Source organism: Drosophila eugracilis, unplaced genomic scaffold (genome assembly GCF_018153835.1).
Source record: "Drosophila eugracilis isolate 14026-0451.02 unplaced genomic scaffold, ASM1815383v1 contig_2088, whole genome shotgun sequence".
NCBI lineage: Eukaryota > Metazoa > Arthropoda > Insecta > Diptera > Drosophilidae > Drosophila > Drosophila eugracilis.
In genome coordinates this window covers 3,859,872-3,886,995 of record NW_024572964.1, presented here as the reverse complement: position 1 = coordinate 3,886,995, position 27,124 = coordinate 3,859,872, and the positions used below count along the sequence as shown (strand labels likewise).

The following is a 27,124-nucleotide window of genomic DNA, read 5'->3' as shown; positions in this document are numbered from 1 at the left end:
TATACAATCTCGTATCTGAGCTTCTTACGTAAGCCTCTTTCTGCGTGTTTACAATTATATTCTGATGTCTTGAGTTTGTCTCTGCCTGTGTGTGGGCTCAATCGCAGGTGCTAATTGGTCTTGGCTAGAAATTATTACCGATGATTACTGTAGCTGATTATCGAATTCATCAGCAAGGTGGGAAATATTTCGCACTCTTAAATTGATTTCTCTCTGGTTTCCAGCTGCCGTAAAGTATCGTTTTGTGGAATTTATTCAACATTCTTAGTCATCCGTTTGCTTGGCTCGGATTTCTGTTTTTTATTTGTGGCTTTTGGTTGAAAGAGATAAGAATTGTTTGCATAAAACGTGAGTCTACCCATGATTGATAAGTATTTACTGCTCGATGGGGTAATGAAAGATTGCTCAATGGGTTTTTTGGGCTTAGCAAGTGGCCAGGAATTTGGTAATAATAAGGTGGAGTTTTCATGAAACAAACTTTAAAAATGAGTAACTTATCGTCCAAAATTAGAATAAAAAAAACATCCACTAAGCAAGCTTTTCTCATAAAATTCCCTTGAAAAACCCCTTCTAATTGCTACAACCTGGCATTATCGTTTCATAACCAAAGTTCAAGTTAGCCCCCAAGCTTAAACTTCATTTAACAAGTTTTGAAAGCGTTTTAACACATTTACCTGACAGCTTCTCGGACAAAAAGCTTCGACAATAAACTTAGAAAACTGGCAACAAATCGAAGCCCTGACCCATTGATGATCCGAGGGATATGATTAATGGTCTAGCGTATGTAATGACCCTCTGCCAACTCACTTAGTGGCACTAACTTGGCTCGAACTGTGCTGAATACAATAAATATAAATATGGCCATGTTTGTCCCATAGTTCCCTCGAACAATGATCGATCAGAATGGATGGACCGCACCCAGACCAAATAAAACATAAAGCCAACAGCACAACGGCCATTAATCAGGGAAATGTTTATGTTAATCGGTCAATCGACAGAGTTCAACATATACAGACAAAAAGTTCTGCAGTCAAAAGAACTCAACTTCCATTCAACAAAGATTGCAATTTACGTGCTGTTAATGGCTGAATATGTATGAGAGGCACTGTAAAGTCCAATGCGAATGTGTGAATATGCATGATGGGCAGTGGGAAAAGGCTATAAAGTGTGAGAATAAATATTTACAATAGCGAATATATCGATAAATTCCTGTACAAATATTTGGAATATTTTAATTAATCGTTTTTTTTATGGTTATTAATATGGGTTGTGATTATGGGATTTTTTAAATAAGAATTTCCACAAATAACTTAATATTTAAGTTAACAAAACTAAGAATTAATGTATATATAACTTCTCAGTGCATATTCAGATTTGTATCTGTCAGTTTTCATCTGGCTGCTGTTCCTAATTAATGACTAAGAACTGCAAGAACTGCGTCCAGACAGAGGAAGCTGCATAGCAGGTCAAGAGTTTTCGGTGCTCAGACCATTTCAAAATTGATATCAATTTGCTTTCTCTTACCATTTAGGCCTGCCTATCTCCCTCTAGCTGGTCTCAAAAAATAAAAACCAAATCACTGAGTACAGTCTGTGCAAAATGTGTCAAAGTTTGTTGCTCATTTCCGTTGACTGTCATCATCGTCAACGTCGTCGTCATTATTATCATCCTGTGCAGACATCCAACCAGACATTGTCCAGGTGTCGGATTCTGTTTGAGTTGCCATTTTCCTCTCAACTTTTCCCCTACATTTTCCCTTATCTGTCTGGCTGTTGGCCAATTTGACAGTTGGAAAGTTTTGCCACTCAAAAGAGGACAAAGTTTTCCCCCCCAAAAGCGCAAAACCGTTTGCAGCAATTGCAGAAAATATATCAATTAACTGTAGTTAAAGTTGACTCAGAAATTTGCATTCAACGAGATTCATTCAACAGATATTGATATTTGCGATTTGTTAAGTTGGCTAAAAGTTTTATAGTCGATTGAATATTTGATTCTATAAGCAAGGTTTATACTTTGAGCTTGAATGTTTTAAGTAATATATTCTGATTGCTAGCTTGTTAGTTTCTCATACAATTTGTATGCAAATTACAAAGACAACTTGTAAGCTGTAGACTCTGTGCCGTAAGCTACTAGGAGAGTGTTTTGCTTCTGAGGGGCATAAAATTGATAAAGTTGATAATAAACTTAAGTACTAATAAGCAAATGAATACTTTAATTAATCTATTTAACAAAACAAATGCCCTTAAAGAGATTTTTTATGCTCATAGATTCTTTCTAAAGAACCCACTTAAAAAGCTATTCCAGGTATGACAAAGTTCTCTCATTTGTTGGCTTTCCATAGGCCCACGAATGAAATGAATTTGATTATTACACAAAATGCCATGCTAATGCAGAAAAAACAACTTTTATTTGTCTTGCTGGGGGGCTTTATTTACATTTTCAGCATGGCAGCTAAGTTGTAAGTAAATATTTGCCAGAAATCTGATTGGATTTCGGTAGACAAAAGACCAATGAACCCTTGTTTAAACTAATAAAAAAGAACAACAAAATTTTGATGTGTGGAAACTTGAAACTTGAAACTCTAGCCTTGGGAATATCCCACATTTTTCCTTCACTGCACTGCAGTCAATTAAGCCGATGACGATGTACATTTCTATTTATAAAACCCTTCGGAAGATGTCAAATGTCAATGCAATTAGCGGCTGTATGGATTTTATAAGTGTCCAACGCGGCGTATGAGGGATTTTCATTAAGGCAGCTGGCAGAGTCAGACTTGGAGGATTTATGGCCAAGCTTTTAATATGCAATTTGTTATTGTTCGTTCGTTCGATCGTCGCATGATTCATTGCCATTCCATTATTCATAAAGTCTCTTTCTCGGTTTAATTTGAGCAATTGTTAGCCACACGAATTTCGACCAATTACGTGCCAGCTCTCTTGCATATGATGGGAGATGGAGAAACATGGGGAGAAATGGAGAAACATGAAGAAATAGAGAGAAACAGAGAAACAGAGGAGCCGGGAATCATTTCTGAAATTGGTTTCATAATTGACTTTGACACAGACGCCGGCAATTTGCCGGGAAATAATGGGAATTGCGCCTGGCAATGGGATACAATTAGCTGCAAGCGAGGAATATATGGGTAGAACTTTGATTGGCTGGGCTGCAGGTGAGTTGCTTTTCGAAAATTATAGGTATTTATAGAGATATTCTATGGGAATTTGATGACAATAAATCTCGAATGACAGCGACAGGTGAAAGATGTTATTAGGAATGCAGGAATCAGCTTGAATGAATGATGGAGATAGCTATTTATAAATATTTAAGCATTTTTAATTGAATGCACATAATTAAATGAAAGGAGAATGATGTAGGCACTTTAAGTTGAATATTTAGATGTAGGAAAGTGGCTAAAGAAAGTTAATATAGCAGAAGTTGAGTTACCTTAGATGGAAAGTGAGTTTGAAGAAGGTCTTTCAGTGGCCTATATGAGATTTTGCTTTAAGTTAGCTTCTGCTTTCAGCTTTTATTGATCAGTAACCATATATTATATACTATTTCTAGCACTTATTGATCAGTAACTCTATATTACATAACCATAGTCACAGCTGTCACTCTGCTCAATGTCAGCAACTATCGTTGGGCGCTGTAAAGTGAATCGGATTTTGTCATTGGCGATGACTACGTTATGCCTCAATGCTTCGGTTCGGTTCATTCACGAAAACCAAATACAAACACACGAAAAATAAACAAATTCAAATGCCGTCCCCTCCCTTTTGGCTGCGCAACGCTGCGTATACGTAATGCGATTTTAAAATTTTGTGCATGTGCATTTCGGGTGGTGGTGGTGGTGCTGCTGCTGCTGCTGCTGCTTGTTTTCCCGCTGCTTTTCCAATGCCTTGCTCAACTACGTGCCACGAGGCGTGACCTATCCCCCCATACCCAACCCCTTTCACTTGCCAATTCCATTGCAAACGATTACATTTAATTTCAGGCTTCATATTGCAATCAAATCGACATTAGACCGGGCCCACTCTCGGCGTGGGTTCAATTCATTTGTAATTGCCATGGCCTGGCTTCAATTAGCGCCGAATAACCTTCAAAAAACAAAGATTTATATATATAAAATAAAATCCATTTTATAGAGATTAGCATGGGGCGCAAATTAGAGAAAATTCCAATTTATTTTTCAGACAATTTGTTACACTTTTTCTTTTACCCGGCGAGTGTTTCACTTTTTGCCAAAGGCTGTCTGACATTTTGACTGGCGGTGGCTTAAGCCTAGAGATGGGAACGTGACTGGGATTCGGAGTGAACATGTTTATTAACACTCTAAAAAGCATAATTTTATTACATGTTAGTTATGTGAAATTATTTGTTAGCATAAAGTTGTAAGCTGGCAGGCAGGCATAGCTTGTGAGTGGAAATTTATGTTTTCAAATGCGAATAAAATTAATAAGAAATCTTTCTCACGCGGTCATCTTTTAAATACATAACTCTTTTTCTTTGTAATTAACTTTTTTGGTTTGCTTTTTTGTGGGATTTCATCTTTGACATGTTGTGTCAAGCTGAGTCTCTGTCTCTGAATTTTTCACCCAACTTTTGCTTTCGTCGTAATTTATTCGCCAGCCAAAGCACACATTTTGTTGCATGCGATAAGTCGTTGAAATAATTTATATCTCTCCGACTTTGTTAGGTGCTCGAAAATCCCCCAGCTTAGGTTTTTCTCAGCTCTCTTCTTCGTTTTTTATTTTGATTTTTTGTGTGTTTTTTTTTTAACAAATTGTTGAGCACATCACGTTGTGCAAATAAATTCCCCCAACTTATTGTTAGCTGTCCGTCCGGCTTTGTTGTTGTAGTTATTCTTCGTGTTTGCGGTGCAGTTATCAGCGGCGATTTTTGTTTATTTAAAAGCTAGTCTAGTTGTAGTGAGCTTAAAGTGGAACACGCCAATTGACAGTTTACATAGAATGGAATTCGTATGTCTACTTCGGATTGTGCATATACAGGGAGAGTCTTCTGGGTAGTTTTAGGGGTTGATAGAGGAAACTTTCAAAAGAAGGCAATAAAAATTAAGCAAATATCAAAGGGGCGTTTCAAATGAGCCCCTAAAATTATCTACAAATTCGTAGAAATAGAAATTTTTCTTAAAAATACAAGAAAACCAACATATTTTCTTTCTGTTTGAAATGCAAATTCAAGCTGAAATCCATCTTTCCTTAACCCTTTTCCATAAATCCATCTTGAACATTCATAATTTCTCTGCTCGTAATAATTTATCCGCGCATATCGAATGGATGTTTTTCATACTTTTACTCCTTGACTCCCATCCATCCGCTGGCAGTTTATGTCTTGTTTTCTGCCCAAGTACCGTGTTTTCACTGGTTTTCCCTCTTAGGTTCCACTCAGCTAGTAAAATACCTACAACAATGTGGAGAAGAAAACACATTTTTCCAGCTACAGAGTCAGCCATATTTCTTGGGTTTTCTCTCCCGTCTTGTCGCTGTTACTGTCTCGGTTTTGGCCTCAAGCGAATCTGGCGGGCGCCCTGAAAAATTCGAAACCAAATACAGTGGGGATTCGCTATGAATTAATTTAAAGAGTTAAAAAATAGATAGAAAATGGTAAAGGAAAGGTTTCTTACTTGAAAATTACCAAATTTTAGTTCATAAAAATATGAAAAATTCGTCTTAGGCATGCCTTACTGTAACAGTAACAAAAAAATGCCGCTCAAGCGAGAATGGCAGCGACAACAATAACACCAACAACCAACGAACAATGACAACAACTTTCGCGAAAACCCGTTTTCCACGCGTTCGCATAGCATTACTTTTTTTTTCGGATTTTGTTGTTTATTTTGTTATTGTTATTCTTGTTGCTGTATTTGCCGCGCCCTTCACTCGCCTTTGTTGTTGTTTTCTGCCTCTGTTGACGCTTTTGTAGAAGCCAAAAAACTTGGAAGCTGCATTTCATTCAAACGTCGTCGAAGCTTCCAAAAACCGGTTATTCTCTGGCTGGAAAACGTGAAGTTATAAATAAAAAGTAAAAAAAATATAATGACTGCGTTGTTTATTTTTTGCATACAGTTTGGTTTATTTTTTATTTTCCTTAGGGTCGTAAAGAAAGAAGGGGAACAGCCGCGGAAATTGGGGAAGACGCGCCCGAAATTGCCATTTCGCCTTAACAGCAGTTTCTGGTCTCGTGCTGAGATTCTGATGACGTGTAATTTGTTTGCTTATGCCCTGGGTATGCTGGTTTTATGGCCTTTTGGCTGGGAAACATATTAATTGGAACTTAATTAACGGCTGCGTGGGAAGATGCATGTGGCTATCTTTTTTTTGTTTTTGTTTCTCAGCCATTTCCATATGAATAATTGAGTGGAAAACAAATAACAAACAAAATGAAAAATGAAAAACTGGAATAAATTTTGATGTTTGTTTTTGGCTGGGAATTTGAGTAATTATAAGTTGATTTAAATTTGTGATATTTTTCTGATTAATTAAGAGGATTTCTTAGTGTTTCTTGGATTTATTAATATATAAATAAATCTATAAAAGAGAAAATGAAATATTTATATAATCCAATTTAAGAAATTCTTAAAATTTAAGCTTAGAAATCATAATTTCATAACTTAATATTCCCCGAACTCATTAGTGACCACTAACATTCCTTTTGTAAATAAATAAATATGTTTTCTCTGAAATTTTGTCACCCAATTTCCCCCTGCCACTCTGCCCTGTTCTTTGTTGGCGCCATTCGGAAAATGAGTCAAAGATTTTCCTAGTTGTTATTCGTTGCGGGGCGTCTGCCGCTGGTTGCTGGCAAAAGTAATTCCCTGAAAGTGACACACTTTGGCGAGATACACAAAACCAGAAGCAGCTTTAAGATGCTGGACTTCTTTGTCCCCCTGCCTTGCCTTGCCTTTTCTCTATATTATGTAACTGCCTGCCGCTGTTGACCAACAATTGACCACAATTGGAGCAGCAACAGCAACAGCAACAGCAAGAGAGAAAGAAAGAGACAGAGAAGAAGAAGCCCAGTTATGGTAAGAAGATCTTGAAGCCAAATAGTTGTTAGCCCATTTGCAGTAGTTTTACAGTTGATTTTCATTTTTTCCACTACCTCAGAGTAGTCCCTCTTTTGCTGCTATTCTCAGGTAGCCTAATTTCAACGCTTCAATGCAGGCAGCACTTCAAAGTTTTTCACCATGTGTGGGTGTGTTTTTCTTTTTTTTTTTTCTGGTCTACAAAAAGCTTATCTGAAAAGCAGCATCAATGGCAGAGGGAAAAAGTGGGCGGGATTGGTGGTTGTGGACCAACTCCGGAATGAGTCGACATATCTAGAGCTGTTTTTGTTGACTTTTCTTTACCTTATCTCCAGCCTTTTGCTTGGATTTATCTGTGAGTTTCCAGCATTTCCTCTCCATCTCACACATCTCGCATCTCCAATTGTTTGGCCAAGAGATTTCCCAAAGCAAACTGACATGGAGCCTCAAATAGGAGAAAAAGGAATTTAAATATTTGTCCAGTTGGAAAAAGTATTGACGTCTCCCCTGGGAAACTTCAAGCGTTTGAGTGATAAAAATGGCTGAGAATAAATTTATAAAGCTTTTAGAATTGATAGGAAATTTAAGTTGGAAAAATGTTTACAAATCAATATTTTATGGCTGAATGAAAATCATATTTATGCTAATTTTGTGTGGTAAACAAATTATATTTTATAACCTTTTTTCCTATAACTTTAATCCTCTTTAGTTTCCCCCTTTTAATGACCTGAATAATAGCTTTTCACGCACCATTGCAAGTGAATTTTGTTGGTTTTTTTTGTGTTAGTTTTTTGCTAATTTTTGTTGTTGTTAATTAAAAACCATAACTAAATTCCTTTTTGCCTGGGCAGCTCATTAATGATTACACAATCGCATAAAAGTGCAACTAAAGCTGTAATAGTTTACCTGTCAACAACGGCAGCTGAAATGAACTAAAATGAAAAGCAACATTCCGCCGCAGTTGCGGTAAAAGTGGGCGTGGAATGCGTCGATTTAATAACCGTCGACCGAAAATGGGGGAACGCCTTCTTCCGTTTCCGCAAAGAGCGTTGTATTTTGTTTTCTTTTTTTGTCGATTGAAATGTTTGCTATGTATGCTAATTGCTAATTGCCCCACTTCCCCCCTCTTCAATTTTCCATTGCAGCTAAGAAACAGAATGGAGCTGCCATACGCACAAATAGCCTGGGATCGGGCACTAGGACTCCACCTTTGGAGAGGAAGAGTAAGCTGAGTGCCCTGGGCAGGTTCTTCAAGCCCTGGAAATGGAGGCGGAAAAAGAAGAGCGAGAAGTTCGAGGCGGCCTCCAAATGTGAGTTTGCTTAACACTTAATTTATTTTTTATTTTCTTTAAATATTTGTTTGTGTTTTTTAATAGCCTTGGAGCGTAAGATTTCTGTGCGTGCCAATCGTGATGAGCTAGTGCAAAAGGGGATTCTGTTGCCAGAGAGTCCCCTAGGCAATATTCCAGAACCAGGTGAGATATTTGAATATACGAGATATACACCATAAGTACACTATATATATATATTCCCCATATATACTATATATCCAATTTTATGAATAACACTAGAAAGTCATTTAAAAAAGCATTCATTTTAGCCTTTAACCTGATAGGCCATTTAAGTATACTAATTAGGTTGATTAGATTATAGCAGGCACTTCTCTAGCATTTCTAACACTCTTAACTAAGCTTTTCTTAGGTTAAAGATATACAAATATCACCATTTATATCGAATTCCCAATCTACATAAAAAGTACAATCAAAAAACCCCAAAGAAAGCTCTTACAAAAATACCAAAAATTTCCATTTCTCGAATCTCTTAATGCGTGCCAAGCGCACAAATTAACTTGCTGATTATTCCCACAACTTTTTTGTTGTTATTTAATTTTTCTTTGTTTATGTATATTTCTTCTTCTTCTTCCTTTTCGGCATGTGCAACAAAACTTTTTGTTGACTGCCAATTGTTGGCAAGTTTTGCTTACGGCTTAAGCAGAATCAGAAGCAGAAGCAGAAGAGCAACCAAAAGCAAGAGCAGGCATAACGGAAATTGGCCATAAGCCACGCACGATATAGCCATGGCTTATAGTGTGATTTAACCCCCCTCTGAGCAGCAACCCCACACCACCTCGAACTTGTGCCTAACTAGACAGGTTAGCACTCTGCTAAATTGTTTGCCAGCCAAAGAAGAAGAGTCTTCCTTCCGCTTGAGTTGCGTAGTTGAGCTGTGACAGGTAGCTCGTCAATTGGCCAGGTTGTGGCGAAAGAAGAAATGGATAGGAGGCTACACTGGGCGAAATATAATAGTGCTAACATTATTGTAAGTCATTTACTTTAAATTAGTAAGAATTAAATGGTAAAACAAAGGTTAAAAGTCATATTAACTAGTAAAGAGTCAGAAGAATTCGATGTCTACTGCTTTCTATACAAGCCATCAAAGAATTCAGAACTACGCCCAGAAAGTTGACATTTTTCTTAGTGTAAAAGAAGTGAAGGAGTCAACCAAGGCGACATTGTAGGCGTGGCACCTAAAGGAGGCGCCTTGTCAACGTACTTTACGAGCCGCTGTCTCGTCGCCAAGTCGTCGCGACTTTTCCGCTAAATGTCAATTAATCAGTGAAGGCTAATTGTCCATGCCCATGGGCAGTCGAGGGATCCCATGAGGGGAAACAAGACAAGGAGAAGCCTTTCCACAATAAAAACGCAAAATGCATTCAAATGAGATTGTGATAGGGGGTTTTAGGTAGGGGAAGAGAGGCGGGGGTGTTTTTCAGCGAGAATTCTGAACCTACCTCAATTTTGAGCTGCTTGCGGCAGGCAAAGCAAGCAGTTCATATAGCTGCTAGACAACAGATGGCGCCAGCCGGGAAAAGGCTTTCGCTAGGAGAAAGCTGTTCGTAAAAGGAGTAGAAACTGAAAGCTTTTATGAATGGGTTGCTGTTTCAACCGGTATTTTGTGGAGTTTTTCTGGGAATTTATTAACTTGAGTTTTCTGGGAATTTTAAGGCTTTAATGGAAGGTTATTGACTTTTGCCAGAGATTATTTGCAATTTAATTCTGTATTTTAAGATTAATTTAATATTTTTAACACACTGTAACAGGAATACACACATTCAAAACATAAATATTATAAACTCGTTTTCTAAACCTTCGATCGTAACACCCTTATTGATTATCCTCCTTGATTTTCCAGGCGAGGAGTCGTATTACAACAGCAGCAACAGCGGGGCCACCGCCAACGGCTCCCTGCTCAACTCAGCCGTCCACAACAATTCCATGAGCCAGGCCAACAATTCCATAAATGCCACCACCTACGGCACCGCCGGCAATCCGCTCATCTCCGCCGCCCAGCAGCAACTGAACCAGGGGCTTCCCAACTCGATCTCCGTGCAGCAGTTCAACGGGCAGAATCCACAGAATTCCATGGCCAATGGCCTCGTCGTTGGTGGGGGAGTGGGTGGCGGCGATGGCTCTTCGGACACGTCTTCCCTGAGCGGCGGCGTACCGCATTCGCAGTCGGCGCCACAGCAATTGGGCGTGGGTCAACCGCCACCACCGCTGACACCACTGGCCCAGCACCACCAGGCGCTGGCACAGCAGCTGCAGCAGCGATTCGCCATCAGCAACAATAACGGTGAGTTTTTAAGAAAATATTTAAATTATTTTGAGGCTAGAATTAATGAATGGTGATAGGAAAAAGAGTTTTTGTTCAAAAGAAGTAATATTCTACTTGCCATTGACTATAAATGCAGCCAAAAAGTATGCAACACAATATGTTATATTAGTTTTAAAGCAGTTTACTTGTCTAAAGCAAGCAGTTCTTACTCATAAGAGGGAATTTTTAAAAATTCGTTGCTTTTTGTTTTAAAAACATTCTTAAAATATAGTTTTCCTCTAAGGGGCTCTTTATTAAGGGTCGCAGTATGCATATTAACCACAACTTTTAAGTGACCATTCCGCTCGTCTGTTCTACTTGTTTTCGTCATCAACATAAGCCATAAATTAGAGACACTTAAAGCCCATTTAAGCTCAGTTAACGCCTAGTTAAGGGTCACCCACGCACACATAACTATGTAAATATGTACATATAAGTATGTACATATGTGTATGCAAATATGCCGTCGTCTGTTCTTTGGTACCCGAGTTTGCTTTTTCACTTTTCAAATCTTTTTTGAGCACTTGCGGCAGTTTGCTGAAAAGTTTATCGCATGTTAAAGTAACTAAATGGGATTCTCAGATAGAGACAGTGGAGATTCGATTATGAACTCTTAGATAGCTTCAACCCAAACTACTACTTGTATAAAAATATCTGAAAATATGAAAAATTCCAAAAATGTTCCAGTTAAGTTTAATTTGCCTTTTAGGGGTCATACTGTATAGGAATGCCTGGCAGACTTGCTGCCATAACACTTAAATGGACATAAAGCACTGCCACTGGAGAATCTCCAGAGACTTTGGCTTCTCTTCTCATCTCCTCCATCTTTATTGTATTCTTCTGATAATAATTAGCACAGCTCGTACATTTATCGTCCAGTTTGTTTTCTTTTTTGATGACTATTAAATTTTCATGGCGCTGCCCCTTGTTGACTTAACTTTGAAGCTTTTTATTGTCGTTTGCATTTTGGTGTTGCTCTCCCTTTCTGGCCGGTTCTAGCCTTTTCTTTCGTTCTTATAAAGAAGCTGCAACCGGCATACAGTTACATCTCACGCTCTCTCTCTCTCTCTCTCTTTCGCACAGTCTGCGCACGTTTTGCGCTTTTGTTTATTTTGTATTTTCGATTTGCCAAAGAGCGGGGGAGTTGACTCTTTGATTGCCAGTTCCTTCATTCCCTCTCTTCTTGGCTCTCTTCCACGCGCTCTTTGTTGGCTGGCTGTGGGGCATTTTTATAGGAAACCCGATTCCAATTTGATTCAGTTCTCATCCAGTTCAGTTAACATTATAACGCGTTCTCGCCGCGTCCGTCTGGAGAAAAAAAGAACAGAAAAACAAAAATGAAAATAATAAAAATATATAGAAAATAATAACAGCCGAAAAATCAACAGAAATCGGTTTAGGAAATCGTAGATATTACTGGAGAACTGGGCGAGCGAAGTGCTTTATAAATAATACGTAATTTACCCGTGTACATAACATAATGCATAATAATACTAGTGTAGTGGTTAATAACAGTACGCAAAAGTAATTGCACTTAAATACTTCCACCTCTTACCTACCCCCCTTCGGTGTGCCTTTCGCTTTTTGTGCTTTTATTTTGGGAGTCACATGGGTGATAATATGCCGGTTCTCTGGGGGGGCTTAAGTCCGCCACCCCCCATAGAAGGGTAAACAAAAACGCCGACGAGGAAGTAATCGCGAACTACCTCTCATAATACTACACACTGCAGCTATCAATCAGCCGAGAATTCGAATGTCTGGCAGTGAAAATTGAGTGTTTATGGAAAAGTTAAACGAGTGAAGGAATTTGTTTATGAATACATTAGCTTAAAAGTTGCTAACGGTGGGAAGAATGGATAATGTGACGATGGGAAGTGGATAATGCTGGTGTATGGGTTACAAAGGGAGTTACTGTTTAAGGTTTATAAGCTGTCTGTGAAAAAGTTACTTAATGTTTACATATCTCATGGAGTATTGAGTGGAAGATAAGTTTAAAATTGCATAAAATAGGGAAAATCATGAGTGCCATATAAATATATGAAAAATTAACCAAAAATGATCATTAAAAATCTAAAAAAATGATAACTGATATATATAATAATCCACATAAAAGGAAATAAACTTTCATAGCTTAGTAATGGATTTTTCATAGCTCCAATATCAGCGAGAGAGATTGTATTTAAGCTTACCTTGGCTGTTACTATGCCTTTTAAGCCGTTCAAATATTATTTGTCAAAATTAGTCATATTTTGAAAGACTGAAAACCGGTTCATGGAAGAATTTCCATATTTTCACAGTTAAAGCCAAGGAGTTCTAGTTAGTAAAACACAGCTAATGTTCATTTCAGCTTCTAAAAATATGTTACTTAATCTTTAGCTATATTCAGTATCCCAATTAGTCACTTTTTATCGGCATTTTAACAATCAAAGTTGCATACAGCAAGCACAGCTGCTAAACTTTAAAACATTTTTAAAGGAATATAATCATCCAATTACTCACTTTTGTTAATTTCTTGAAGAATTTCAAGACCTTGCAAACTCATTTCGTAGAAGCCGCCACCTGATAAAAGTTTTCCGATTTACTCATGGGCAACGCCGCTTAAAGTTTCCTGCAAAGTCATTGCATTCTTTTCAAACCGCAAAGCCTTGTCAACGAAATTTGAATAAATGCAATTTAAATTGACTGAGCAAAAGCCACAACAACAAAAATCAAGGGAAATTCGGGTAACGCTTCGTCAGAGCCACCCTCAACCGCCCACAAAATCATAAAACAAACAACAAACCAGCGGAAAAAAAAGGAAAACATTCGGCTCTTGTATTTTCCTTCGTTTCGCCGACGAACAAAGCCCACAAAAGCGAAACAAAAATATTTTTGTTCCAAAAAGGAAAAACACAGAAGGGAAATTTTTGTGTAAATGCAACATGCGAGTGCATTAGGGCCAGAAAAGAGAGGAAAAGTGTAAGAAGGCAAATTAAACACGGTTGAACTTCTGCCACCCACTACCCTCCCCTGGCCAAACATGCAGTTTAATTTATGTATGTCTGTGGAAACAGGGTGATATGTTGGCTGTTTTAGGTTTTTAATTAAGGGTATATAAGAGGAAAGGTTTTCAAAACAGGGTTTAGAAAACGGCTACTTGATTTATATCACGCATACGCAGTGTTGCCTTTGAGTCTCTTAGATGGCTTACAGTTTAGGTGATTTAATGGCGGATTCAAAAGCTTATAATATTTATTCTGAAATAAATGTAGTTATTATTTTCAATTCAGCATAAATAATAATTTTTAAGGGACCCCAAAATCGAAAGCTAGACAGTTTTAGGAATATGTGAATTCCACACGAAAAAATGTGATGAATATTAATGCTTTTATGGTCTGGCTTAGAAAAGGACACCCTAGTGTTTCTTTACAGGGTGTTGCCTTTCGAAAAACCCCCTTTTGGGGCGCTCCCCTGCCCTATTTCAGCCTTCCCCCTTTACCAGCCATACGCATTGCCACGCCATAAATTGCGCTCGCCTGCACGTCAGGAAGTCGTTGGAGCTGTCGAAAAAGGGGGGGAACCCCAAAGGGGGTTGGAAAAGTGTACAAAAAAAAAAGGAGGAAAGGAAGGAAAATACAAGGAGGCAGACAGGGGCGTGCAGTAAACTTTAATTTTCCGCCATTCCACTTTCGGTTGCCTGTTCGCTCACATTACGCATACGCAGCGTTGACGGCTGTGCAAAGTGTTGCCTGCCATTGGGCGGCACTCTCTCTCTGTTCTCTGTTTCCCTGTACTTTTCTCTTTCTCTTTCTGTCTATGGCTCTCCCTTTGTTTTCCTTTCTCACCGCTCTCTGGGCATATCCTTCGCATTTTCTCTCCGTCCTTTGGCTTTGTTTTTAAAATTCTTGCTAAAAAAAAGTTTTAATAAGTTTTAAATTTTAAAACAAACAAATTGCTTATAAATATTAATTAGACTTATTTTTTATGTATTTTTAAGCATTTTAATATTTTTTAAAACCAGTTCGGATGAGGATTTCCTGCTCGTATAATTTTTGCCATCATTTTTTCCCCGACGAGGTCGATTACCTTTTTCCTGTTTGTTTTCCCATTGCATCCCTGCTGTGTCTGTGTGAAGAGTCTGCCTGCGAGTGTATGTGTGTTTTGATTTCGAAATCATTTGACTAACAAATTGCCATTTTTTCTCCTTATTTTTATTGTTATTTACGCTTAGCCACAGATGAATCATCTTGAGCTCAAGTTCTGCGACTTTGGCGTAATTATAGTCGCAGTCATCAAACTGATAGCCTTTCCCGCTGAGACAGAAACACTTTTTAGTCACTTTGTTGGGCTAGGTCACGCACTTTGTAATGAGAGTGCGCCATACAGTGAACACTCATCCTGCGGCCACGGGGCGTCCAATTCCTGTTGCTCTCTCGCTTCCATGCCCGCTGGGAGCTTACCTAAGTGAGTTATGGCCATTAGTTTCATTTTTATGGCCAAGCGCTTAGAGCTAATGACCACTGAAAGAAAAATGAAAGTTTGTTTAAAGAGATAAGGGTATATTGAACTGGCAGACAAAGAGATATCGGGTCGGCATGGGAAGATATATGTTTATAGTTTAGGTATATAATTTATTATGGTGGATTTGTATTTCTCTCTTTTGGGTTATCATGGTTCTAATTTTAATATGTGAAGGGGATTTTCATGTAGTTGGGGAAATTTTAAATGTTTAAACTTTGTTTTTATGTGATTAAACTTAAATGTTTAAAATATTTAGGTATTTTTGGTTATTATCTAAAAAAAAACCTAAAAAATTCCACAAAGAAACTGCAAACGAAAAGATAAAAAATCCCTTGAGAAAGAGTAAAGTTTGCTGAAGTCTGGGATATATAACATACGACAAAATATTTACTTTCCTGGAGATATAAAATTTATTATACAACATTTACTTTGGCCTTTCCCAAAGCTTTTCCCCTCGCAGTTCTCCGCACTTTAATCTAATATAGATTCTCTTCTTATGGCGGCTCTTCCCTAAATTGAAATCTCATTAAAACCGCATTGCCGCAGATAAGCAATATATATGGTATTGTATACAAGCCTCGCATATATATATATCTACTATATAGAGTACACCATACCTAATTGAGTCAGCCTGATAATGCGATTAGTCTGGGGGCCAATGGAGAGATTTGCTAGTGTCTTGCCTCAGAGCAAGACTGACGACACTCGTAATCTTAATATTATTCTTGCTGCTTATTGTTGAAGGTTCGGGGTTCTTATTACTCATCGAGGGTGTTTAATAAGTGCGGGTGGCGATAAGCCTTAGATTGTTTGGAGGTTATCAGAAATAAGTTGATTAGTTTCATGGGGAATCTGTTGATGCTGTCACGAAAGAATGTTTAAGAGAACTTAAGAAGTATAAATATTAAATATATAAATAAAATATTCATTAAATTTAAGTTAACCCAATAAAAATTCCACTAATTTGCCCAAATAAAGACTCTTTAACTGACAAATATAGGTCAACTGTGGTTAAAAATGTTTAATTTTTTTGCAGAAATAATTTAAATTGACAAAGAAAAAAACTATCTGTTTATTTTCCAAGCTTTCCACCTGCATGCTGTTTTTTTCTTTATTTATTTTGGCCTGCCGGCTCATTAGTTGAGGTCACCTGATGAATGAATTCGTTTCAATTTGTTTACCCTCCCACTTCCCACCTCCCACGGGGCAACATCTATCTCTATTATAATGAAAATTAATGTGCAGTCGCCAGCGCTAAATCGATTTTCATTCACAGCTCTGTTTTTGTTTGTATGCGAATTTAATTTGGCTAATTAAAATCTAGAAAAGCTTCGGGCAAGGCTCGGGGATGGGTGACAAAGTCAATAGCCCAATCGGGGTGACCAAATAGAGACATGGTACCGCCCATGTCCAACAACCACTCCCATTTTTCTAGATATATTACTTTTCGGTTGCATGTCCGAGGCTCGTAATTCCGACATTTGGGTATCCGGTTCCTGTTCACCAGACAACAACACATGCAAATGACTCAACAGGGTTCGCTTTCCCATTTCTCTGGGCATTGCCTTAGAGCTCTGTTTCCTCTGTTGTGTTTCACTTTTCCCAGCTGCTAGGCAGTGGGTGGGTGGGTGGTCCGCGGCTAATTTGTTGTTCAAATTTATATTTCTCAGGATATATACACAAGTATTTCGGCCGGCTCGACCCTCGAGCTCATTAATTAGGAAATTCTTTGCTCTGTTTTTCCGATTTATTGTTTTCACATTCCCCAGTGTAAACATATTGCCAAAAGGCTGAGCGAGCCAAAGAGCAAATGGGCGAGAAGCAACCCGAACAGCACACACAAAATTTTCAGTTTTTCATTTTTCATTTCACATTTATACCCTGCCATTGGATTGGGAGTCTCTCTACAGTTTGATCAACTATTAAATAGTAAGAAAGGGAAGTCAACTTTGGAAGTTTAAAGTTAAAAGTAAAAAGGAGATCTCATTGGAATATTTTTGGATATTTCCTTAACTTTCCTAAGAGTAAGAGTATTTCAAATTCGTTTTCCCTCCTAAAATTTCCACTTCCTCCACTTGCTACTCATCTCGCATTTCGCCCAGCGATGGCAACAATTTCGAGATACATTTTTAAAGGCGCCATAAAAGTCGAATGATGACAATGTCAATGTCTTGCCCCCCCGTCCCTCAAAATTGTTCACCTCTCGCTCTCTCTCTCTCTGGAGGCGTGGGGCATGTGCTACTGACCTCCAGCCGGGGCCATAAAATCCACACTGCGACAGATCGGACAGAGAGAGATGGGGAGAGAGATATGGAAGAGATATTGGTACAGAATGTGGGCGCCATCAATTATAATTCTCGCGCGCAAAAAATTCACTTTTATGGTGGCGTATACTTGATGTGGTCGTCCGTTGATTTCCCATGTTTGCTTGTTTGTTGTTGTTGTTGTTGTCGTTTCCCTGCTGCTGTTTGGTGTGTCTGTATGTGTGTGAGTGTCTGTTTAATTATGAACAATTGACTGGCGAGAAATTTGTCTCACTGCAACTTCCGGTATTTCGTTTCTCATTTTTCAAGTTGCCTTTTTTCGAGATCGTTTCTTATGTATTTATTCCCAGAATCCCATTGTACGAAAGTCCCCAGCTTGAGTTTAATTTAAATTGGAATTTTTGTGGGTGGACTTTTGATCAATGCAGTCACAGTTTTTCCACCCTCTCACTGCTTTCTTTTGTATAAAAATATATATATATATATATATTCTGGCATCGACGTCGTCGTGCCTGTCGCATTGGCTTTCGGATAATCTTTATCAATTTGGGCCACTGACAGTTTCTCGGCTAGTGTTTTTGTTTGTGTCTGCCGCTTATTTATGGACAATGGGCCGCTTGTTTTAGCAAATATGGCAGCAATTCAGGCCAGTGGCTCTCAAGTGGGTGGCAGTGCCATTTTAAAGTTCCAACTGAAACTTAAACCGTGTGTAAAGTGGTCAATGGGTGTCGCAGTTCATTGCCCAAAATGGTTTTGAATAGATTAGAAAGTGATTTTAGTCATAAAAATGATATAGAGATTAGGTAGCAGAGAAAATTCAATAAAAGAACATTCCGATATCAATGACATTCAATTTACTGGAAGTTTAATAACCAATTTAAACCCGAGACTGACGCATTATGATCCCCCCTGCTATAAATACATTTTCCGAGTAAATGGCCTCGCCTATCCGTCGCTTTCAGCATAAAGTCATCCAATTTATCAACCCCAAATACAAGCACAAAAAGCATTTACAGCTTCCTTAAATGTTTATGATTAATTTCGCATAATTATTAATAACAATTTTAATTGGTTCCTGTCCCATGGCGTGTCAGAGATTCTCTTTTGTGATATTATAAATTAAAATCCAACAAAAAAACAAATAAATTATAAAAAAAAAAATGCAAACGCACAATTGAACAAAAAAAAAAAAAAAAAAAAAGGAGGAGATATAAAAAACAGCAACGAGTGAAATCATCGAGAATGAGCAAATTTTCCACAATCATCGCACTAAGATAAACCCGAGAGCAGAGAGCCCAATAAGGAAAATCAATCAGAGAGGCAAGAGGCGAAAACCAAACCAATTTTAAGTGATAATCAATACTAAGAAAAAGAGCACAGAAACCTTAAGTGAAATTAAATTGAAAGGCTTTATTAGCTATAGACAAGAACAACAACAACAACAACAACAGCACCAATCAACTACCAAACACCAATCAACAAACTAGAATATGTGATAAAGTCAAGTGTTAAATCAAAGTTAGTGCTTGTGTTTATGGCCAAGTACAACGTTGGGCAGTAATAAATAAAAGTTTCATGGGGCTTATTGCATAAATTCCCCTTAACCGTTAAGCGTTAACAGTTAGCCGTTCACCGTTCACCATTCACCGTTAAGAGTGATAAGGTTCGACGCTAAGGTCCCATAAACCCAGATTGCGTGTTAAATAATACATGGACCCAAGCTGAAGACGACAGTCAACAGCCGAAACAGCCAGCGGAAGATTAAGTTTATTCCCATAACTGCCATTTTCAACTCGCCTTTTCCGATGTCACTTTTCACTTTCCCAAGACTCCAACCTCAACAACAACAACAACAACAACAACAAAAGCAACAGCAACAAAAACACCAACAATAACAACAAACTTCTTTAAAAACATTCAAAAGGATAAAGAGTTAATTGGGAGACAAGCGAATCAGCTTGAAGGGCGACATCAAAGCCACGCTGATGATGGGCTACATCATGGGTTGTGCTTGTTTCAAAGGTAGGAACGAAATCAAGTGTGGAAAACGAGTGTGAAGTGCACTGAACAAAATTTTAGATACTAGAAAAACTATTCAGTTAACTTTTGAGGTTAACAAAATCCTATACTTAATTCATATTTTGCTAATCACTTTGTATAATATATTAATATACTCGTATAGATGTTCATATACCAAAAATCTTTAGTTTTGTTGACCAGTGTAAATTGGAATGTGAAGAAGATGCTAAAATGGGAATGCGAATTGAGTGTCAAAGGCATGCGAAGTAGAATGTGAAATATTTTAAGGAGATAAATAAAGAAATTGGGTATTTATTAAATTTTCTAATACATTTTAAGATAAACTCAGATTTTATGTAAAAAGTTGAACCTGAATGAAAAGTTATCTTTGAAAGTTTTTATAAAACATTGCATGTTTCCTAAGAAGTTTCAAAGTTGAGTTAAAAAAGTTGCAGCTTAATTTATTAAAAAGTTAATACAAGTTTTGTACTAAATAGTAGCCGTCCGAACTATAGTATCCGCCAGTCTACCCCCTTGTTACTCTTCAACTGTCAATCGTCAACCTGCCACTGGCCACATTTTCCCACCTCACTTTGTTCGGCTTTTCCTTCCGCTCATTAGGCGGTTGTCAAAGGAAAAGAAAAAGTCATGCGAAAAAAAAGAATCACAGCTTGAGGCTTTTCCTATTTTGTCACGCTTTTCGGTTTTTTTTTTTCGCCCTCTGCTGCACACGCATTTTCGCATTTTTTATGCAACGTCACCGACGACGTCACAGAAGCGGAAATGAGAGCCTGCGCTCTGCATCCTGCGCGTGCTCTCTTCATCCTTGTTTTCGTCTTTCTCTCTTTCTGGCTCTCCCGCTGTTAAGTTTGACTTATTAACAGTCACTTAACAGTAATTTGTAACATTTTTTATGGCAACTCGATTATTTTGGTTTTTGTGCATCTGCCATGGCGATTTTCCCATTTGCCTTTTGGTTTTTCACGGCTTTTCATGGTTTTTCATGCCTGTTTTTTTCCTCCGACCCTCTGTGTGGGCAAATTACTCGATAGCCTTTTTGAGTGCAATGTGATTTTTATGTTGCCTTTTGCACTTGCCTTGTTGTTTTGGCTTCTGGCTGAATGTTTGTGGTGTTTTCGGGGGTATAATGGCTGAGTCCTTGAGTTTGTTTATCTGGTTAGGATTGGGATATAGAAGGTATATAGCGTATACGAGGCGGTATCTTGATTTGTTTGGAGGTGAAGTGCAGTCTTTGTTTACCTTGTGGTTCTACTGTTTGTCAGTCAAGCTTAGACTTCACTGCACTTTATTTTATGGTTTGACTGGCTGTTAGTTTAAGGTTAATCTTAATTGGCTGTTGACCTTTAGAGACAAATTGGTTTTTATTAATTTATCATATCAGTGTCAACTCTACTTTCACCTCTCTAGGTACAGCCCAGTGTATTTGTACTTTATTTTTAGCACCTGGAATGTAAAATTCTTTGAATGAATGGTTAGCATCCTTAAACCATCTCTCGTTTGAGGCATTTCCTGTGACCTGCGAAGGCAGAGAATGCCTTTGGGCACTTAGCAGCCTCCTTGGGCCTCCTGTCAACCCACCTAGTTTTCCACCGCCTTTATCTTCCCGCTACTTTCCGCCTGCCTGTAAGCTGTTCTTTGCTTTTGCATTCCATAAGCCACAAAGTATGAGTAAGCACTTAACCCTTTCTTTGCCCGCTTTCCTGCTTTCTCTTACCCTCTTTCGTTCACTCTCTCGCTCTCTCTCTGTCTCTCTTGCATTCCTGACACGCATTGCAAGTCTAACCTTTCACATTTATGCGTTGCACACGCCCCTTGGCCGCCCACTTTTTCTCTTCTAGTTAGTTTTATTCAATTTTTGCGCTATTTTTACTGATGCAATTTTACAGCGGAAACGAGGAAATCGAGACAGCCGTAGAGAAAGTGTGTAAAAGGGTTGAGGAAGGGGGTTAGGTTGCGAGAGTGTGTGCATGAGAGACAGCAGGGCAAGGAGGCTGCCTAAGTGCTTCGCCCATTAAAGTATGCAATCATTTTGCGGTTAGTTGCCCTTGTCTTCCTGCCTCTTGAACCGCCCCTTCACCATCACTTATCTTCTCCAGTTTCCTTGCCCCCCCTTTACCCTTAAGCAATTTCCCCGCTTTTACGGCTGCATAAATTTCGCCACTGGCATTCGCCTTTAAACCACTTTACTAATCCGTTCTAAGGTCGCTAGTTCCTTGACGGGATCAACCATTTCCCAGGTGTCTTTGCAGGTATTAGGAGTTATTGCCTGACTTAAGTGGATTATGATTTAATTTCCCCACAAAACTAACTATAAACTATTATTGGAAACAATTCAAAGTAATAGATTTCAGTTTGTAGATAGATTAATAAAGTTTTTGATATATGAAACTCCCCAGAAATCTCTTTCATCTTTGACATTTATGCCATATTTTTTTTTGCCGTTCCATTTGCTTCCCCTCAAGTTCATTCATAAACAAATTAGTGGGTTCTTCTTCTTCCCAGCCTTTGCCCCCACAATTAAATCGAAAACACAAGATTTCCCCCCCTCGATTCGTTGACCCCTCTCTCTCTCCCTCTCTCTGACCACAAAGTAGAACACCCGTAGAATCTACGTATAAATAAATAAATAAACAAGCGTTTAATTGAACCGGAAATTATTGTGTGTGGGTTGTGTGTATGCTTCTTCTTATTCACCTCCCAACTGAGTGTGCTTGTGTGTGTGAGTGTGAGTGTGAGTGTGTTTCTTATTGGAATTCGTTGTTCGGTTTTATTTAGTTTTAGCCCACAGTTGTTGTTGCTGTTTGCTCGCATTGCGTTTTAGCTCTTCAACTTGTTTGCCCAGTTGGTTTATCGTCGTTAGAAAAAGTCTGAGAGAGAGAAGGAGAGGTGTATATGGTGTGTGAAAGAGACAGGAAGACAGCGGCTAGTGAAGTTTTCTTGCTTTGGGGCAACAAAAATATCTACATGGGACTGATTAGTTTTATTCTCGGCTTTGCCAGCAAGTGCCAGAGATTTAAGCTGAAATGGGATTATGGAGAAAAGTTTTTCGAATATTTATTGTATTACTTTAAGAAGGGGTTTTTCTACAATGCAAGCTTATCATGAGTGTTATTTTGGGTTTAAGTTGTTTGTTTTAAACTTCAGTTCGACTAGGAATTAGAAAACAAACTCATCGCTGTCATGTTGAGGGTAAAATCTGAGAAAACCAATTTTCGCATTTTCGATAAGGGGTTACATCATCAAAATTTGTAACAAATTAACAAATTTTTACGTTTTAAACTGTGAATACAGTTTTGTTGGATTTTTAATTACGAGCTTAGCGAGGTATCACATTCCATATTCGGACCATTATTGCCCAAGTTATGGGCATAACCCTGGCATGTTGAGGAGAAAATCTAAGATAACGAATATTCACATTTTCGATTAAAATTTGCGAAAAAAGGGTAAACATTTACATTTTAAACTGTGAATGCAGTTTTGTTGGAATTTTAGTTTCGAGTCCATCGATATATGACATTCCATACTCCGTCCGTTTTTGGCTTTGTGGTGGGAAGAATTGTGATTGTTTGGGGAGTCAATCAGACTTACGATTTCTGACAGAAAATGATACCTTTTTGATCGGTTTTATACCTATTACTTAGTCAAAAGAAGACGCACAGCTAAAAGGAGGACTGTTTTGTGAATCTAACGACCGAAACAAACTTTCCTCATCATTCGTTTTGTGATTTTTGGATTTTTAATTTTTAGCAATTTTTTGAATTTTTTGCAAGGGGTCATCAAAATATGCGAAAATTGGCAACATTTTTACATTTTAAACTGTGAATACAGTTTTGTTGCAATTTTAATTGCGAGCTTAGCGAGGTATCACATTCCATTTTCGGACCATTATTGGCTAATTTATAGGCATAATAATTTCATGGTAAGGAGAAAATCTGAGATAACCAATTTTCGCATTTTCGGTAGGGGCTAACATGTTTGTTTACTCTCTAGTTTACTGCACATTGAAATAACCTCTACTTTGGTTTTTTAAGTTGTCTTTATATTCGATTTAAATGCAGTTACAATTTTAAACTAGAAACTGTTGTTAAGTATTCTTCTTCTATATTTTATTTTTGATTTAAGGTACCAGAAAGGCATTAAAATCCTCAAATACACATTTTAAGATATTGTTAAGAGAATTTTTAGTTGCTCGTTTACATTAGCAGTAGGGATTCCCCGTCTAGAACCCATTAATATTCAACCCCTCGCATTAGCGTGATATTTCCCCTTTCTTAGTGTGGGTGTGTATCTGTGCTTGCGTGTGTGTGCCCTCTGTATCTTGCAGCACTTTCTGGTAAATTACAGTTGACATTCGTTGCATGTTCGACTGGCGATGCTCGACAATTTCCATTTCCATTAATGGCTGCCCAGCCACGCCCCCAACTTGTTGAATTAAATATAATTTGACGTTATTTATTGGAATGGAGAAACTCAAAGAGCTATCTTTGCTAGATAATCTGGCATTTCAGCACCCTAATTACCCAGCTGAAGGGGCTATAAAATATCTTGGGAGTAGCAAAGAACGCATTAGTTCAGCCAAAATGTCTCGATTAGCGACAGCTTACCAAAGAACGGTTGTGGAATATTTTCGAAAAACAAGTCTCAATGGCTTTGGCCTGCTCTACTTTATAAGAAAGCGAAGAATTCAGCGAATCTTCTGGTTTTTGTTTATTAGTTTTGGCATAATTTTTGCCGGCTATGCAGTGTTTTCCATGATTCTGGAATTTCTCAGCTACTCAACTTTAGCAGATCTCTCTGAGTTGAAGGTTTTGGAAGAGGAAATGGAATATCCAAAATTGAAAATATGCAGTGGCTATAGGCTTAGTCACAGGAAAATGCTGAACTACGCAGCTGAGTTAGTAAGTTCTGGTAATAAATCGGTGGAGTTTTGGCTGAGTAAGTTAGCATTGATAGAAGGTTACTTTGATGATTTTTCTGTGAAGGAGGAAGAGGTTTTTGGTTTGAATAGTTTACTGACTGTAAAGAATATCACTTCACTTTTACTGAGTTTAACTCCAGCTTGTGAGTCTCTAATACTTAGATGTGAAAAAAATCAAATTTCTACAAATTGCACTAACTTATTCATACTAGAAGCTGGCAGTCAAGGCAACTGCTGCGTTTTAAGCAAGGAAAACCTCACTGGGGAACTTTCCCTGTTCCTAGACTCCTCCCAAGAAGATGCATATCCCTTGAAAGATAACCTTCCAGGCTTTAGCTTGCATGTTCCTAGTTGGCAGGGCAGAATGAGCCTTAACCCTGGAGAAAGGGCAGCTGTGGAAATAGAAGTTATGGAACTTCTGGGAAATACTCAATTAGAAGAGTACGCCATAGGAAAGCGAGGTTGTTATTTTCCTCAAGAGGGTGAAAGTAGAGAGAAGTGCCTCCATGAGTGCAGAATAAAAGCCACGCTAATTAATTGCCAGTGTGTGCCATATCCAGTTGAGTTTTCCAAGGAAAACTTTAAACAGTGTTCTTTGGAGAATATAACTTGTTTGCAGCTGATAGAGGGTGAGTTTTCTCTTTATAGTTTCTCTAACTATTTAAAGTGATTTAATTTTCATATAAACCCAGAGAACTGGTCACCCTCACAGTGTCCCCAATGTCTGCCTCTCTGCAATGAACAAATTTATAGATTGAAAAAACAAATTCAGGGATATTTGCATCCTTGGAGAAGTGAGTTGAGTTTTAAATTTAAAACACCGCGTCGCCAGCTCTACAAAACAAACATTCTCTACCATTGGTATCAGATGCTGTGTGAGTTTATTTAACTCTTAAAAAAAATATTCAATAAATTAAATTAAAAACTTTATTTTGTTATAAAAACAAAGCAAACGTTGGCGGCGTTCTGGGCATTTGCATTGGCTGCTCTTTCATCAGCGGCTTCGAGCTGATCTACTTTATGGTCTTTCGTTTATGGTCAAACTATCTTCGGCAGTCTGAGATTTAATTAAGTTAAATGTTGCACATACGCCATGTGGGCAAATTTGTTGTGATTTATCTCGCTGACAACGTGCCACCGACAGCGTAGCATTAATCTTGATGACTTGAATTGTAACTGAGGCGAAATAAATGAGTGACAGTGGAAGGAAAGGACAGTGCTTGGGTGGTGGGTGGCTGGGTGACTTAGCTGGAGTGTGCCGATCATCAAGGTTAAGTGGTCTGCTGAGTCCCCTTTTCATCGTCTCGGCTTGTTCACAGTTCGTCGCCTGGGGGGCCACTTGATGACTACTGAACGGCAGCGAAAAAGATACAGAAAAATGTATCTTCTTATAGAGAGACTGGAAGAAAAATGTTTATAGATTAAAGAAGGGCTTTCAAGATCAAAAATAGATAGTTTTATGACCAAAAAAGCTAAGAAAAAAAAAATTAAATATATAAGAGAAAGATTTATAGAAAGAGATTTAAGAAAACCTTCATTTTCTGATTTCTATTAGCTGCTACTTTCTCTCAGTGCCCTTGTGCGAGTGTGAAAACCTTTCCCTAAGTGCACTTCAGTGTGCGTTTTACTGTATTGATTTTTTCTCAACCGTCTTGTCAACTTTTGAATAATAAAAATCTTCTTTCTTTCATTGCAGGTGAGTTTTCCCAAGAAAATAGTGCCCCGACTGGCTATAGCGTAAGTTTTATAAGGTTAAGAATTTAAATTTCCAAAACTAAGTTAACAGAAAATGTTAAAAGGCTGTTAAGTGGCAGAGAGAAGCTTCGAAAGCTCTGCAGAGTAAGGAAATCAGCTAGGTAAGATTTTCTTTTAAAAAGAGCTTTATGGGAAAGCTTTTCTTTTGGGGCTCTTGAGTTGTGTTAAATACAGTGTAATTTTATGGTCCTCTCTGGGTTATCACAAATCATGTTCAATCAATTGAAAGCCAAGACAGAGCAGCAGCTTCTAAAATCAAAAAACATGCTTAAATTTCCAGCCATGAATTATCAAAAATCTAGAGATAAAAACTGCAATCTAAGCAAGGAATAAAAACCTAGAAGCTGCACACAAACACACCCATTTAATAGCCTTCTGGGGGCACAAACACACACACACACACACACACCGGGCAAGGCGAACGTCTCCATTAATTTTAAAACCGCCAACTTATCAGGGCAGCGCGTCATGGTCCTAAGTGATTTCCCCAGCTCTCCGTTGATTTACGGGGGAAAAGTAGCATCGGCGGATATCTGCTCTATATTACACACATAGAGCCACTAAACGCAAGGACATGCGATGCCATGTCCTTCACCTTCCACCCTGTCGTCTCTCCTCCAAAAAAAAGGAAGCGAAAAAAATTTATACATAAATATCTCCGAGCGGAGGAACCTTCGGCATTCCTTTTAAAGTATTCCGTATGCGGCGGCGGCTTGTCCTGACATTATTATTTTTTATATCGTTTTTTTTTTTCGTTGTTTCTGCTCGGCTGATGAGTCGCTGATCAAAGGCATTCCGGGCTGGCTTTTCCGGGCAACAGTTTCGTGGAAAATTCAATTGGTCCGGCTTAATGTGTCACTTTACAGTCCATTCGAGAGTAGTTCGATTTAGCGGCAACTAATTTGGGATATTTGAGAGGGGATCCTAGGGTTCTATTGGGTATCCTGT

General features: G+C 38.2%; 2 protein-coding genes across 9 annotated transcripts in view; both read left to right on the top strand.

Moving 5' to 3' along the window:
* Positions 1-27,124, top strand: part of LOC108107716 (protein nutcracker) — a 96,095-nt gene that overhangs the window by 32,586 nt on the left and 36,385 nt on the right. For 6 of the 8 annotated variants that reach the window (XM_017215330.2, XM_017215329.2, XM_017215328.2 and 3 more), the window contains exons 3-5: positions 8,191-8,355; positions 8,422-8,520; positions 10,238-10,678. In XM_017215330.2, the coding sequence (XP_017070819.1) occupies positions 8,191-8,355; positions 8,422-8,520; positions 10,238-10,678 (705 nt within the window). Of the gene's footprint in view, positions 1-8,190; positions 8,356-8,421; positions 8,521-10,237; positions 10,679-11,958; positions 12,224-18,094; positions 19,486-27,124 lie in introns of those variants that run through there. The other 2 variants (XM_041817893.1, XM_017215335.2) reach the window with 2 other exon arrangements.
* On the top strand, positions 24,015-26,051 carry LOC108107721 (pickpocket protein 11). The gene is made up of 3 exons (XM_017215340.2): positions 24,015-25,050; positions 25,114-25,296; positions 25,371-26,051. The coding sequence occupies exons 1-3, from the start codon at positions 24,084-24,086 to the stop codon at positions 25,487-25,489; spliced, it is 1,269 nt and encodes a 422-aa protein (XP_017070829.1). The 5' UTR covers positions 24,015-24,083; the 3' UTR covers positions 25,490-26,051.

What these genes read in the sequence shown, in the direction of transcription:
- LOC108107721 (XM_017215340.2), top strand. Translation starts at nt 24,084, where the DNA reads ATGTCTCGATTAGCGACAGCTTACCAAAGAACGGTTGTGGAATATTTT. An exon ending in TTGTTTGCAGCTGATAGAGG is followed by an intron (nt 25,051 to 25,113) that starts GTGAGTTTTCTC and finishes ATATAAACCCAG; the next exon opens with AGAACTGGTCACCCTCACAG. An exon ending in CCATTGGTATCAGATGCTGT is followed by an intron (nt 25,297 to 25,370) that starts GTGAGTTTATTT and finishes ATAAAAACAAAG; the next exon opens with CAAACGTTGGCGGCGTTCTG.